The sequence below is a fragment of the Mus pahari genome, chromosome 22 (genome assembly GCF_900095145.1).
Source record: "Mus pahari chromosome 22, PAHARI_EIJ_v1.1, whole genome shotgun sequence".
NCBI classification, from domain to species: Eukaryota; Metazoa; Chordata; class Mammalia; order Rodentia; family Muridae; genus Mus; species Mus pahari.
Genome location: NC_034611.1, coordinates 27,553,732 through 27,569,925, shown reverse-complemented (window position 1 = coordinate 27,569,925; position 16,194 = coordinate 27,553,732). Strand labels below are relative to the sequence as shown.

General features: G+C 39.3%; 1 protein-coding gene across 2 annotated transcripts in view; it reads left to right on the top strand.

Moving 5' to 3' along the window:
* Positions 1 to 16,194, top strand: part of Cpne3 (copine 3) — a 46,977-nt gene that overhangs the window by 8,198 nt on the left and 22,585 nt on the right. Inside the window, exons 1-6 of one of the 2 annotated variants that reach the window (XM_029533306.1) lie at positions 748 to 874; positions 8,066 to 8,205; positions 8,897 to 9,076; positions 10,972 to 11,046; positions 12,628 to 12,699; positions 15,743 to 15,826. In XM_029533306.1, coding sequence (XP_029389166.1) covers positions 8,074 to 8,205; positions 8,897 to 9,076; positions 10,972 to 11,046; positions 12,628 to 12,699; positions 15,743 to 15,826 — 543 coding nt within the window. In that variant the 5' untranslated portion in view covers positions 748 to 874; positions 8,066 to 8,073. Of the gene's footprint in view, positions 1 to 747; positions 875 to 8,065; positions 8,206 to 8,896; positions 9,077 to 10,971; positions 11,047 to 12,627; positions 12,700 to 15,742; positions 15,827 to 16,194 lie in introns of those variants that run through there. The other variant, XM_021221938.2, reaches the window with a different exon arrangement.

The following is a 16,194-nucleotide window of genomic DNA, read 5'->3' as shown; positions in this document are numbered from 1 at the left end:
TTGAGGAATTTTTTCCCTGTGCCCATATCTTCGAGGTTTTTCCCCACTTTCTCCTCTATCAATTTCAGTGTCTCTGGTTTTATCACACCTAGCTTTTTATTCTTTTGATATAAGACTCTTAGTCTCACAGTCTGGCTTCTTGCTTATTTATTTAGATTCTGGGCATATAAAAACTGCACTCTACCATTAAGCTACACTCATAGCCAGATCTGGCTTTTAAGTGCAGTATGTATTATGGGTTGGATCTTACATGTCCACCAGGATCTCATGTTAGAGGCTTCGTCCTCAGGGCAGCAGTGTTCAAAGGTGAGACTTTAGTAAGTAGTTGGATTATGGGTCTCTAAATGGGTTTATATTATACATTTACTAACTTATTTATTTATTTATTTTTCAGGCAAAGTCTCAACTATGTAGCTCTGGCTATTCTAGAACTCACTATGTAGACCAGTCTGGCCTCAAACTCCCTGCCTCTCCCTTTTGAGGGATTTATACATGTAATAACTCATAGCTTAATGGGGCTGTGTATATGTGTACATGTGTGTGTTTGCATATTTGTGTATGTGCAGGTACTCATGGTGTGTATAGATGCCAGAAGTCAACCATAGGTGTTTTTCCTCCAGTGCTATCTGCCTTGGTTTTATACAGGTTCTCACTGGCCTGGAGCCAGCTGACGAAACAGGCTGATCATAGAGGGCCAGGAGTCCACGTGTCTCTACTTCCCAGCACTGGACTACAAACTAGTGCCACTGCACCTTGCTTTTTCAGGTGCTTTCTGGGGCTGGAACTGAGGTGCTCCTGTCTTTATGCTTTTGAGGCAAGCACCCTACTGGCTAATGTGTCTCTCCAGCCCACTTATGGGGGCTTAGCTGGAAAGGTAAGCCTTTTTTCTTTGTTGTCTGGAAGCCATTTCATGAGCAGTATTTTTCTGCTAGTTGTTTCTGCCTTTGTGGAATGTCTCAACACATGTATGCATACCCTCATGCATACATGCACCCCAATTAAACAAAAAACCCACAAGACTAACCAGTCATCAGCTATAACTTTTGAAACCATGAGCCATTGAGTTTCCATTTTTGTCACAGGGACAGAAAGCTGAGAATCAGTGTTGCTGCTTTAAGATTGTCCAGCTTTATGTGTGTGGTAAACATGTAACTGTGGACATTCCCTAGAAAAGAGAAAAAGGGCTGAAGAGATGGCTCTGCACTTAAGAACACTGGATATGCTTGCAGAAGACCCAGATTTAGTTCCAAACACCACATTATCAGCCACAACCTCTAATTGCAGTTCCAGGGGTCTGATGCCCTCTTCTGGCCTCCACAGGCAGTGCATGCACATAATCCACTTACACATGTAGACAAAACACTCAGGTATCAATAAAAAATAAAGAGAAAAGAGAAAAGCCCTTCTTAGCATCAAGCAACTTATGGACTAAAGAGGAATAGCTGTATAAATATAAGCCATCCTGCTCTTTGACCGCCTGATGTTTTTCTGGCTACAGCTTAAGAAAAATATTAACAATTACAACCTTAATATTAATTTAATCTATTTAATATATTTAATAAATATTAATTATAATTTTAATTATTAATTATTTACTTTACATCCAGATTGCAGTTTTTCTTCCCCTCCTCCAAGTTCCTCCCTCTCACTTCATCTCTCTCTTCTTTCTTCTCAGGAAAGGGGAGGCCTCCCATGAATATAAACCAGTCTTAGTAGATCAAGTTGCAGTAAGACTTGGTATATTTCTGATATTGAGACTAGATAAGGCAGACTAGTTAGAATATTATAATTTAAAAGATCTATTTCATTATTCATTTGTGTCATGAGAAATATTTTATTTGATATGCTAACAGTTACAGAATCAAATTATTATTACACTAAGCAAACATTAATTAGAGGCATTTTAATGCCCTGGGAACATTTTGTCATGAGGAAATAAAACATCTGGGTTGTAACTTTGGTCTTTGTATTTATTAGGTTATTAATCATAGGGTAAAAAGTATTTTATATGTGTGTTTATTATGTAGCCAAGACTGACCACGAATTCACTTTCTGACCAAGGACATCCTTGGATTTCTGATCCTCCTGCTTCTGCTTTCTTAAGTGCTAGATTACAGGTGAAGGGCAACATGCATAGTTTTATGTGGTGCTAGGAAGTAAACCCAGTGCTCCATGCATGATAGACAAGTACCGTACCAACTGTACTATATCCCTAGCCCTCATCTTAGTTTTTAAAGGAAGTCTTTGTTTGGTGGTTGATTGGTTGGGGCTTTTAAGCCCAGGGTAACTTCATGCTCTCAGCTGAGAATATACTGAGAATATTTTGGATATTAGTTTAACACACTTCTGGGTGTGATTGAGGGCATTTCCAGAAAGGATTGACTAGGTGGGAAGATCCATCCTGAATGCAGATGGCAGTACCCCAGGGACTTGGGACCAGGTGTAATGACAGAGGAAGGAGTAGAGTGTATGGGCATTATTCTCTCTGCTTCCTGTCTAACACGAGGTGTACAGCCCCTACGCCATGTATGCTGCCACTGTGGTGAGTCTCCATTTAAGACCAATGGAACAAGCCTGAGGGACCAGGGACCAAAACCATTATCTTTGTTTATTTTGGTCTAATAGCACACTTATTTCCTCCCACTCCTACCCACGCACCTCCTGGAAAATAACTCTGATTAGCAACCTCTCTTACCTACAAGTGCATTATGACTGATTGGCAAATGGAAAAAAATTCCATTATCAAAATAAATCTCTTCTCCTTTTAAATTATTTATTTCAAGACATGGATGAACAGGATTTCAGCAGGGCATGGGAGTGACCGCATACTTCTGATTTCATCTCCAGCTCCCCTTTGTGTCTTATTTTTCACTTGATTTGCATAGTCTGTGTTATGTTGGGCCAAAAGATAGGATTTGGGGAGAGTGGTTATGTTCAGTATGCTTACCGACTGTAGGAGCCACACATCTCATGCTGAGTGTTTCCTCTGGTATTCTCTCTATGACCCTGTAGGAAACATGCAGAATCTTCTTTAGTTGCACACATATTCTTCTGATTGATCATTTATTGCAGAAAAATGACCTATTTTCTGTATTCAAAGGATACAGAACATTTTTTTATGTTCTTCCATTATAGTGTGTTCATGAATTACACTGTTTTCTTCACATGACATGTATTCGATAGTTTCTGGAATGAAAGTATTTATATGAATGTTCATATTAGAAGAGTTCTAGACTCAATTGTTTGTTTAGTTGTTTGCATTGACCATTAAGTATAATGAGTTTCTGGAGGTAAATAGTGTGGAGAGGCGGAGGTCTAACTCATTTAGGGGAACAGTGAGTGATGCTTTAGAGGGAATTTGTTTTCTGGCCACAGTGCAATAATGTAGTTGTCAGTATGTTATTAAATAATCTGCCATGTTGTTTGTGTAGCTTTGTTTGAGCATATTCAAGAGAGAAAAATAATGTTCTAATGAGCCTCTGTTATGAGAATGACTTTGCATGTAAATATTTGTATTCTTGGTTGCGTTCACCCCATCTTTAGAAACAAACTTTTTGGGTTGGTGGTATGCTTAGCACATGCTGATCCATAACAGTTATGCTTGTTCTATTTGTGAGGGTATTACTTACAAGACTCTAAAACTACCTTATGTAAAAGAAAAAAGACAAGACAGAACTTTATTTTTTGGAATCAAACTTAGTACTTCTTTGGTAAATGCAGAGGAATGGTTGTACATTTTTAAAATTAATGTATTTGCATTTTATCCCCATAGAAGCTTCTCCCTCCTCTCCTACAGGTTCTTCCCTGGTTCTTCCCTCTCACCTCACTGATCTCCCTGACATTTTCCTCCTTCTCCCTTTCTTCTCAGAAAAGGCTCAGAAAAAGGGAGGCTTTCCATGGATGTAAACTTACCTTGGTATTTCATGTTGCAGTAGGACTAGGGGCATCTTCTCCTGTTTTGGCTAGGCAAGGCACACTAATTAGGGGAAAGGGATCCAAAGGCAGGTAACAGATTCAGAGATAGCCCCTGATCCTGCTGTTAGGAATCTCACATGAAGACCATGCTGTGCACAACTGTTACTTATTGCCACGGGACTAGGATGCTCTCTATTTATGCTCTTTACTTATATTCTATGTATGCTCTCTATTTGGTGGTTCAGTCTCTTGTGGACCACTGTATGCCCAGGTTAGGTGATTCTGTATCATTTCTTGTGGTGCCCTTGACCTCTCCCTCTGGTTCCCTCAATCCTTTGTCTCCCTCTTCCATTGAATTCCCTAAGCTCCGACTAGTGGGTCTCTGCATCTGTTTCCGTCAGTTGCTGGCTGAAGCCTCTCAGATGACAGTTATGCTAGATGCATTTCTGGAAATATCATTAATAGTGTCAGTGAAGCATTCTCTCAGGGGATGGGTCTCAAGATGGGCCAGTTATTGGTTGGTTATTCTTTCAAACTCTGCTCCATCTTTACCCCTGCACATCTTGTTGGCAGGAAAAAATTGTGGGTCTAAGGTTTTGTGGTTGTGTTGGTGTCCCAATCCCCCCATTGAAAGTCTTTTCTGTTTGCAAGAGATGGCCTTTTGGGCTCTGTATACTTCATTGCTCTGAGTCTTAGCTACGGTCATCCTCATCGATTCCAGAGAGTTTCCTTTGTCATAGTCTGTGGTCATACCACCCTGATTGTACCCAATCTCTTCTGATAGAACTTTTTTCATAGATTCTGTGTCTGAGGTGAAAGCAATGAGCTTGGCACATTCCAGATTTTGTTTACTTCTGTGTGGAAATCTAGGCTTAGAAAGTAGAAGTATGGTTTACATGTGGTTACACACCTGGATCTAGGTGCTAAGTTTAACACAGGTGTGCATTCTTTCATATTTGATTTGTTTTTAAATAAGCCTGGCCTTGTCCTTGTGATCTGCTTTATTTATTTATTTATTTATTTATTTATTTATTTTAGCATCTTGAATACTATGGATGTAAATTGGTGTCAGACACCACACCCAACTTTCAAAATTTGATACTGTTTTTTAGTAGTGTACCAATTTTTTACTATGAAAGCAGCAGGAATTTAGGGGAGGGGCAGTTTAATGTGTGTTGGCATAATCAGGAAAATCATCGTGAAATACAATAATAAAATAGAGGAAATGCGGGATTAAAAAGGATTACACTGCATGGAGGCAAACGGTGCTGAAATAATAGTAGTAAACACTTGTATACATTTTAAATATACTAACTCATCCAGTCCTAGGACAATTATTTACATTATAGATGAGGGAACTGATAAGGATCTAGCCTTAGCGACATAGTAAGCGTTAGACTGAGATTCCAAAGCATGTGATATTCAGTCATGAACAGGAGAATGCTGCAGGACTGAATGTAAGAAGAGAACAAGGAGGGAGAGAAGGCTGCCTGTCAGGACACAGGTGAGGGCTGTAGGCTTTCACAACACTGTATACCATCTAGCTGTCTGAACTTGGAGACAGAGCAGATATGTGTGAAAGCTCAAGATAACACCCTTAGTTTATGTTTGGCTTCTCAGTGGAGGAGGAAAAGAGTACTCCTTAATGGATTTAGGACCAGGTCCCATTGCCAGCACATCAGACTTCCAGGATACAGACAGCCTCATGTTTACTGGGCTTGTGTTTTGCTGCTTTTTTTCTCTTCCTACCTTTATTTTTTCTTTCCTCTTGTATTTTATTTTCAAGCAACCCTGCCCCTTACCTAATTCTCAAGTTAAGGTAAAGGTGACAAGAAACCATGTTAACAAAATGATAAAAGTGTCCCCTAACATTATATGCAAACTTCTGATCCATCCATTTAGCACTCTGTTCTGTCAGACCCTCTGAACCTGTCCAGTCTCATGTCAGGTTGTTTTTCTCTGGTTAGTTCACCATTATATCACATATTTTGGCATCTTCTCTGTCTTCTTGTGTCCTACTTTTTCCCGTGTTTATGTTGTTTGCCACTTTTGTTCAAGTAAGATCCTTCAAAGCCCAGGCAACGTAAGTCTGTTTCACACTGTCAGCTGCCCTTCCTCAGCGTCTCTCTGCTCTTTATATCCGTTGAGCACACTATTAATACTTGTATTTAACTATTCGGACACATGTTAAACAACGACAGAAACCTAAACAAACACAGACCATCAAAGCTAAATGCAATTTTGTAAGGGATGTCCAAGTTTTAATTTTATTGTGATAAAAGAGAAGATATTATAATTAAGAAAAGATAGGAAGCAAATTGGAAATTTGGGGGGGGGGGAATGTCATTCCTTAAGAAGTTCTCAGTGAAGGTGAGCTGCATGGCTTTCTTCTTAAAAATAATTTGTATCTATATTAAGGCCAACCTTATTATTCTCAGTGTCCAAAACTGTAGGAATCCTACACTCTGCTGTTGACTTTTAACAGGTATTGAGGCTTGTTGCTGTTTCTAAAAATAACTAGTGGGGCTGGAAGGATGGTTCTCAGTCCGAACAATAAAGTCCTCGCTTCTCAAGCATGGGAACTGAAGTTTGTCTGGATCATCCATCATCATCCATATGAAAGAGTATCTATGACCCTAGTTATTGGTGAATGCCAAGAACTTATTGGCTGGCCAGCCTAACCAAACTGATGAACTCAGCTAGGTTCAGTGTTTCAAAATGAGAATAAGTAGTTGAGGGAGACATTTGACGTTGATTTTTTGACCTCCAAATTCATCCTCACTGACACACATATCCACACAGCCACACGAACATTCATACACTAAGTAATGAGTTATTTTGAAATTGTCAAAGGATCTTATCTTTTTTTCTTGTGCTTGAAGAAACATTTATACAGCTCATGAAAGCTACTGCCGTTCTAAATATTAAGCATGATGCTGAGTGGACTTATCCCTGTATGCTCAGAAGCTCAGCATCCCAAAGTAGAGAAGACAGAGCACTCCAAATAGAACCGATGTTTGGGAGGAAATGCTTTCCAGCCCAGAGCCTGCACTACCGCCATGATCTTCTTTATGCTAGACAGCTGGCTCTGTTGACATTTGGGGAGTATAGTACTCTGCTCCTCTTCTTGGTGATACCATGGCACTTGAGCTCCAAGGAGGAAAGCACCTCACTCTCAGAACTGAAGGCCTTCCTACCCCTGTCCCCTTTCTTTCTGGAAATTTTTTTCAAGACAGGGTTTCTCCATACATAGCTGTGGCTCTGCTGGAACTCATCCTCTGCCTCACCCTCATTCCTCTTCATGTATTATTTGATGGTTAAAGAAGGGGAAGTCTGTAGAGTTAGGCTAACTGGTGTTTCTTGGCAAGCCATGGCAAATCAGCTACAGTAAGTTGCTGAATGCTACTTGTGGAACATTCTCATTGGAATCATAGCGATGGTACCCAAGTTGTACCTTAAACAACAGAAATAGAAAAACAGATAAATAGCAAAACATCATCAAACTGGACATTTACAACATCTAGCAGGAATGAATAGGGAAGCCCTAAGAGCCTGTCATGCTGGAGTTTCCAGGAACTCCTGGAAAATCCAGGGAGAACATTTTCATGTATGACCATTTGGCTTCTCAGTCTCAAAGTCACTCTGTTGGTAAAGGTGTGCCTTTTAGCTGTCTGTAAGGATGGAATGCTTTTAATACCATTAGATATTTTTCTATTTCTCCTTGTCACTGGGGTGAAAGATCAGCCTGTTCCAAGAGTATCTCAGGGGACACTTGATAAATATGCTTGAGTTTGAGAGCTTGCTATCTGAGTCAGTTCCAAACAGAACATGACAATTTACCAATATATTTTGTAGTATATAGGCAGAGGATATATATATATATATATATATATATATATATATATATTGCTATCTTGAAAGTATATTTCACTGCTAGATGGTGAGTAAGCTTGATTCCACTGAATAATAAAGTATTACTGGACTAAGCTGATGAAGACCTTTATTCCCAAGAGGCTCAAGGAGCAATCCCATTCTAGCAGAGCTGTTCAGAAAGTCCCGGCAGACAGTTTGCCTTAGGAGTGTAGCTATCTCCTTCAAGAGTTTTAGAGTGTTTTTTTAACGATACTGTTTCTCATTGGTTCTTCCATAGCTCAAGACATGGCTGCCCAGTGTGTCACGAAGGTGGAACTAAATGTTTCCTGTAACAACCTTTTGGATGCAGATGTAACATCAAAGTCGGACCCTTTATGTGTGTTGTTCTTGAGTACGAGTGGTCAACAGTGGTATGAGGTAATCCTTAATGATTTGGGTGAAAATTGGTTCATATTTCTTTTTGACAATGTTGAGTTTACTTTAAAATGTTAAAAATAATACCACAGGATTGAAGAGATAGCTTAAGAGCCCTGGCTGATCTTACAGACAACCTGGGATCAAGACGCATCACTCCATGGTGGATCAGCCACCTGTAACTCCAGTTCCAGGGGATCCAGCACTCCCTTCTGACTTGCAGGCACAGGACCCTTGTGGTAGCCAGATGTACGTGCAGGGGAAGTACCAGACACATTAACAGCCGCAGCACTGTACCATCTCATCTGTTAGTGCGTTTTTTGTTTTGTTTTAACAAATTTGTCTTTGATAGCACAATTCCTCATGCACATAGAGAAATTTCTAAAAAATAAATGATAAATAAGTGGGCCAGTGAGATGGTTCAGTGGCTAGATGGCTAAACCAAGTAATTTAAGTTCAATCTCCAGAACCCAAGTGGTAGAAGGAGGGAACTGTCTTTTCAGTTGTCCTCTGATCTCCACATACATGTCATAGTGCACCCTACATATACATACATTTTAAGATATTTAGTCTTTATACTTATATGTAATTATATTTACTACATAGAGATGTTAAAAAAAAAATCTAAGGATTTCTTGGATCTCAAAAATCTCTTATTTTGGTGTTTTTTTTTTTTTTTTTTGGATGAGTATAGGTTGAACGGACAGAAAGGATTAAGAATTCTTTGAATCCCAAATTTTCTAAGACATTTGTTATTGATTACTACTTTGAAGTGGTTCAGAAATTGAAGTTTGGAATCTATGACATTGACAACAAAACTATCGAGCTGAGTGATGATGACTTCTTGGGAGAATGTGAAGTCACTCTTGGACAAGTGAGTATGAAGTTCTGTTACCTTTTGCTTTGTTTTGTTCTGAATGTTTGTTTTGTTTTTGTTTTTGTTTTTGTTTTGGATATAGCATCTCACAACTTCACAGTGGTTGGTGTCCTCAGTGCTATGCAGCCCAGTTTGGCCTTAAACTTATGGTAACCCTTCAGCTGCTGCTTCCAGAGTGCTGTGATTACTGGTAAATGCCACCACACCCAGCCATTTTATAGATTTTAAACCAAAGCGTTGGGTGGGTTTGATAAACATTGTGTCATAGAAAGTGCTATTGCTGTGAAGAGACATCATGACCACAGCAGCTCTTATAAAAGAAAGCATATAATTGGGGCTTGAGTTTAGAGTGTCAATCCATTGTTTTCATGATGGTGGCACGCAGGCAGAAACAGTAGCTGCGAGGTATGCATCATGATCCACAGGCAGCAGGAAGAGAGAGACATTTGGCCTGGCTTGAGCGTTTGAAACCTCAGAGCCCACCTCCCCCAGTAACACTCCCTCTGACAAGGCCACACTTGGTAACCCCTGTCAAGTAACACCACTCCATAATGCCCAAGCATTCAAATCCTGTGGGGTCATATATTTAATTTATTATTTAAACCACCACAGGCTTTTAGGATAATCTTTTTAGTTGGTGACTCTGTAATAGCCCTCGGGGACATTAGTTACGTTAGGTTAGTGTTCTTTTTAGGTTGACCCCAGAGACTCTAGGGCAGTAGTTCTCAACCTTTCTAATGCTTTAACGCTTTAGTATAGCTCCTCATGTGGTGGCTTCCAATGGTAAGATTGTGTTTATTGCTGCTTTATAACTGTAATTTTGCCACTGTCAGGAATATAATGTAAATATTTGTGTTTTCTCATGGTCTTAAGTGACTCTGTGAAAGGGTCCTATGACTCCCATAGGGCTCACAGGCTGAAAGCCACTGTTCTAGGGGTTGTTCTCCTGTAGAGAGGCCCATCAGCTCTAGTTCTGGTTTAGGCTCTCTCCTTTCAAATGCATTTGAATTTTCAGAAGATGATTTGGGTCTTGGTGGGGAATCTTTCTCTTTGTACCACTGCAAAGCAAAAGATTTCTCCTTAATGATACGATACTAATCTCTTTAAACCATTATGCCTGCTTTTTCTGCATTTACATACCCTCTAACATTAAATTTTCACTTTTCCTTGATGTAATCTTGTAAACACTTCTCTTTGTTGCCAGTTGTTCTTTCCCACTGTAAACCTCCCGGGTCAGAGCGGTGAGTGGTAACCATCCACAGCCTGGGTGCTCTGTGCCCCTCGTAGTCACCATTGTGCACTCATGAAATACCTGACAGAGGCCTTGAGGAAGAATGGGTTCATTTGACTTTGAGCAGGGTTTATTCTGTAGCTTCTGGTTGGAGACAGGGTGGATCATTCACCATTCACCGTGGTGTGGCTTCTATTTGGAGTGGAGGTGACAAGATCTTTGAAGATCCTTCATGAAATAAATAGGTTTTTTTGTGCTCCTCACCTTTTCTCATTGCTGTGACTAAGTGCCCGACAAAAGCAGCCTAGAGAAAGACTGATTGTGACTCACAGTTTGAGGCTGAAGTCCACCATGGAGGCAAGGCATGGCAGGCAGGCTTCAGCTCAGTGTCTGTGTAAGAGATGAAATGCTGGACTTTTTCCAATTCTGAGGAAGGAGCTAACGTTTCAGGTAATGCAATGACAGATAATATCTGCCAGAGGGAAGGCCTGGGCAACCTTCTCAGATGGGTTGTAAATGTGGAGGTGCATTTTAAAAGTCTTGAAGGGATGAGTTTTAATGCCTCTCTAATGACTTGAAGTGAACTTTATACTCAGCTTCTTTATTTTTTTTAAGCATTCATTTCAGCAAGTGATAATGTTTTACTTTCCACTTTTGACAGATTGTTTCCAGTAAGAAGCTAACTCGACCACTGGTGCTCAAAAATGGCAAACCTGCAGGGAAAGGGAGTATTACGGTAAACGTAGCTTGTCTTGCTTCAAGAAAGAGTCTCTTAAGTCTACTAAGCAAATAACCTGTAGCAGTGTCTGGTCAGCTGATCTTGAACTTCTGTTCACTCTGGCCTGTCATCACTAATGGAAACTGCCGTGCCGACAAACGCCGACAGTGATTTGTAGGAATTCCTTCCTTCAGTTTTTTAAGTTGTCCATCAAGGTCAGGTGTACCTCTTCCTTGAATGTGTCAGCTCCTAAATGTGAAAAGAAAGGTTTAGCACTGAATTAGTTTGGTTCTCTGTGTAGGATATGTGGTCCTCTTACCACAACAAAACCTTTCCATGGTGGAACTCATTCTAAATGGATATTATAATAGGACCGTTAAACTATAAACTCATAGCCTGGCATGGTGGTGCCTTCCTGTTATTCTAGCACACAGGAGCCTGAGGCAAGAGAATCATCAAAAGTTCAAGACCAGCCTGATCTAATTAGTGAGTTCCTGATTAGCTAGAGCTAAATAATGGTGCTGTGTCCGAGAAGTAAAAGGGGGGGGGGGGAGCCAGTAACAAACCAAAGTCAGAGGAACTCTTTATCCTGGCCTTCTGTCCCTGCATCTGCTGCGTAGCATCACACAAGGGGTTCCATTGGCTCATTACTTAGCTCTGAGCCAAAAATGTACTTTACCATACTTACCATACTTTATACTTCGTATACTTTAAAGTATACTTACCATACTTTAAATTTACAGTTAGTATGATAAGAAGCTTTTGGATACCTTTTCTTGTAGTGTTTCCTTCATTAGTGATAGTATTCTAACTAGTTTTCTGTGATACGGAAGCCTGGTTATAACAATTATCAAGTACGTTTTTTCTCAGCAGCTACTTGTCTCTATCTTAGATTTCCAGGAACACAAGAATATTTTACAATGCAAATAACTTTATTAATAGTTAACATATTGTGACTTCACTTCAGATCATACAAGTCTTTTACCCTTTGCAATTCTGAGCCTTAACTCCCCTACCCCCATACCACCCCCACCATGTTTTTTTAGTGTTTTCTGTAGCATAGACTAAAAGCCAAGGGAGTTGAGATAGCTTGGGATTTGACTTAGGATAGAGTGGCTCTTGCAGTTACACTGGGATGAAAAGTACTGGGCTCATATTTTACTTAAGAGGTCTACGGATAGGATTTATTTACTCTTCCTTCTCAATGTGTGCAGATTTTAGTTGGTTTTGTATAAAGGGTACCCTTCAGTCTGCTGGTACTTTGACTGTTCCATGGCTAGGAATATGTAATTTAGAGAACCAGATTTTTTCTGGCCATTACTTTTATCCTTGACCATTCTTGACCATATTCACAGTGGAAATATGTTTACAAACACATTGTGTACTAAGCACTGCATACCTCACCCCTGCTATACACACACCTGAAATGTGGCTTTCTAAGGAGCCACACTTAAAAACAGAGCTTTGTCAATGGCATGGTGCTTGTCTAACTTGTGCCACATGCTGGAGTCAATCCCAAACTGCAAATACAATACAATAAAAAGAAAGTGCTTTGTTCATATGTATTCATTTTCTTCCACCTGCTTTATGTACTTGCAGATTTCAGCAGAAGAAATAAAGGATAACAGAGTGGTATTGTTTGAAATGGAAGCCAGAAAACTGGATAATAAGGTAGGTACATTTTGTGTATTGTGCAAGGAAAAGGATTACCTTTCCCCAGCTCTGGTCCCTTTCTGAGCCATTAACAATGCAGTTAGCATGAGCTGTTCTTCTGAGCAGAGCCTTCTCCCTCCCTCCCCTCCCTTTCTCCTCCTCCCTCACTCCTTTGACTGTGCTTAAACAGCACCCATTTCCCTTCAGCTTTTTCATGAAGATGCAATTAAAGACTAAAAGAATACAAGCATTAACATTACAGTAAAGTTTAAGATAGTATTTTAGTAACCTTTAAGGGAAAATCAAAAAGCCTGTGGTTTATTAATTATAAGTCAGTTAATGTTTTTGCATTTCTGTACTTGAATACATGTCAGAATACAGTGTTCTTCATCATTTTGTTTACCTTAAAATTTAACTTGAAAGTGTCTTAAGACTAGTTTCCAGAGGCTTTAAAAATTAACATACATACATTAATCCAATAGCATTTTTAAAAATACTATATTGCCATGTGTTGTGATATACACCTTAAATCCAAGCATGTGGGAGACAAAGACAAGAAGATCTCTGTGTGTTCAGGCCAGCCTGGTCTACAAAGTGAGTTCCTGGCCAGCCAATAGTAATACATAGCAACAATTATATACCAACTCAAACAAAACAGAACAAAACAAAACAAAAACCCCAACAAACAAAAATCATCTGAGAATTATCATGTTCTGTCACCCATCTCTAACAGTTGTGATTCATGATGAATTTTGTTTCTCTGTATCTACTTTCCCTCTTCCCAGATACCATGTCATTTTGCATACAAGTATTTTGGGGTGTTTCTAAAGACCCTTTAAAGTGTAATTATTTAAAATACCTCTTAAGATAATTTTTTATCTATAAATTCTCCTTTGTTATATCTTTCTTGCTATCTGTCCCTCACTTCCTCCTTTCTTCCTTCCCCACCCCACATCCATTCATTTGTCTTATCTGTACATTTAGGAAACAGATTCCTCTGTCCTGTAGACATTTGTACATTCAGCATGTAGCTAATAAACCCCTGTGGCATCATTTCTCTTGCTTTATTTTATGCTTCCTGACTTCAGTAAGCTAGTCTGATGGTATTTCAAAGTGTTGTCAAAACAGTTTTGTCAGTTGTGGTGTGTAACTCCATCAGAGGCTTAATACTCTGTTACATGTTTTGGTCATTTCAATGACTATTGATGATAGCTATCTGCATATGTTATATTCTTTCAAGTCTGCAAAACAGTAATAGTCTTAGTAAGAAGTGCTTCTATAGAGAGGTGTTTTCCCAAACTAAATCTCTCTCTCTCTTTCTCTCTTATGTATGTATGTATGTATGTATGTATGTATGGGTTTTTTTGTTTTTATTTTTGTTTGTTTGTTTTTTTGAGGCAGGATTTCTCTAACACCCCTGACTGTACTACAACTCACTGGCCTCCAACTTAAACAGATCTGCCTATCTCTGCCTCCCAAGTGCTGGGATTAAAAGTGTGTACGCACCACCATGCCCAGCTGCATTTCTCCTTTTTTATTTGAGAGGTGTGTTGTTAGATCTCTTAGTTTATTTTATGTATGTGAATGTAATGCATTTTAATGTTTTGCCTGTGTGTATGTATGCACATGAAGCCTTTGGAGGTGTTCAGATCTCTAGGAACTGGAGTGGTGGTTGGTTATGAGTCACTGTGTGGGACCTGGAAATTGAACTTGGGTCCTCTGAAAGAGCAACAAGCTCTGAAACATCTACCCAGTCCCAGTACTATTTAGAAGTGTCTTCTCTAAAGGAAGTACTAAGCATTTGATATTCTTTGTATACACCTTTTTTTTTGTTTGTTTCTGAATAAGTTGATTCCCTAGCATCTTGTAGATGTGACTAGAAAAGTAAGTATTTTTTGTTGCTTTACATTAGTCTTTAAATATCTATAAACTTGTGTGTTTAAACATTAACAACTGCTAGCTGCAATGGATGAATTTTGGCTAATATTCAAATTATCCCAACCTCAGCCTCAGATTTGAAACCATTTGACAAAACAAGTAACAAGTATCAGTAGTTAGTCCCCTTGTTCTGTTTCCGTCACATGACATGATGTTCCACGTTAATTTTTTTCTAATTTCTATGCTAGACTGACACATTAGAAGGAGCCGGGTGTCACGTTAGTTAGTGGCTGTGTATTTGGGGCTGCACTGGGGTAGAGGTGCTCACCCTTTGCTGTTGCTCTCACTCAGGGTTTGTTTCTGGGCCTTTTTAGTATACAGACACAGAGAAAACTATTCTTTGAAAGATTGTTTATTTATTTAGAGTGTGTGTGTGTGTGCCTGTGCACTTGTGGGTGTGTGCACAGAAGCAAGAGTGGGGCATTGGATCCCTGAGAGCTAGAGTTGCACATGTCTGTAAGATGCCTACCTTATGTGTGTGCTGGGATCTGAACTAGTCCATGACAAGCAGCAGGCGTCTGTAGCTGCTGAGTTACAGATGTCGTCAGCTCTCCTATTTTTTTTCAAAATAGTTTTCTTATGTTTTTAACCTCAAACTCATGACAGTCCTCCTGTCTCTGCCTCCCAAGTACTGAGCCACATAGGAAAGGTTGTTTTGTTTTGTTTTGCTTTTTTTCTGAGATACAAGTTAAAGCCCAAATCTATCAATTACTATATGACTTTAGAAGTTAGTAAAACCTTTAGTCTTTTTGCCCGTGGCTAACTGTCCTGTCCTTCATAGAGTTGACAGGCCTAATGTTTGGGATATTATGTGTGGACTTAATACTATGTGAATGGAAAATTGAAATGCTGACATGGAGCTGAAACACATCAACATATTTTAAAGTACCATGGGTTTGAAACATAGGATTATGCATCACAGTGCCTTTTAATAGTTCTCCCTAGTACACTTTAACACATTATTAAGTTAGTGATGGCGATAATGGAATTGATATTTGCAACCAGAGTATCATTACTATGGAGTTGGACTTAATTGGTTGTATAAAAATATATATATGTATGACAAGTATAAGGTGTGTTCACACAGGTTCTAAGATAACGAAGGCTGTCTGTTTAAATATAGGACCTGTTTGGGAAGTCAGATCCATACTTGGAGTTTCACAAGCAGACGTCAGATGGCCACTGGCTGATGGTTCACCGAACAGAGGTAAGTTCTTGAATCTGAAAGTAGAATGGAAGTTTTCTTTGGCGTTACTATAATAATTTAATGTACACATATATAATGTTTTGAGACACGGTCTTTGTATAGAGCCCTAGCTGTCCTAGAACTTAGTCTGTAAACCAGGTTGGCCTTGAACTCACAGAAAACATTTATTTTATTTATTTATTTATTTAAATTTCTATGCAGTAATTTAAAACTATGCTCATTCACTTCCTTTTCTCTTAAAAATGAGACACTGCCATGCTTACTGAAATATGTTCTTCCTTTCCCTTTCCTTTTCCCTTTCCCTTTCCCTTTCCCTCTTCTCTCTTCTCTCTTCTCTCTCTCTCTCTCTCTCTCTCTCTCTCTCTCTC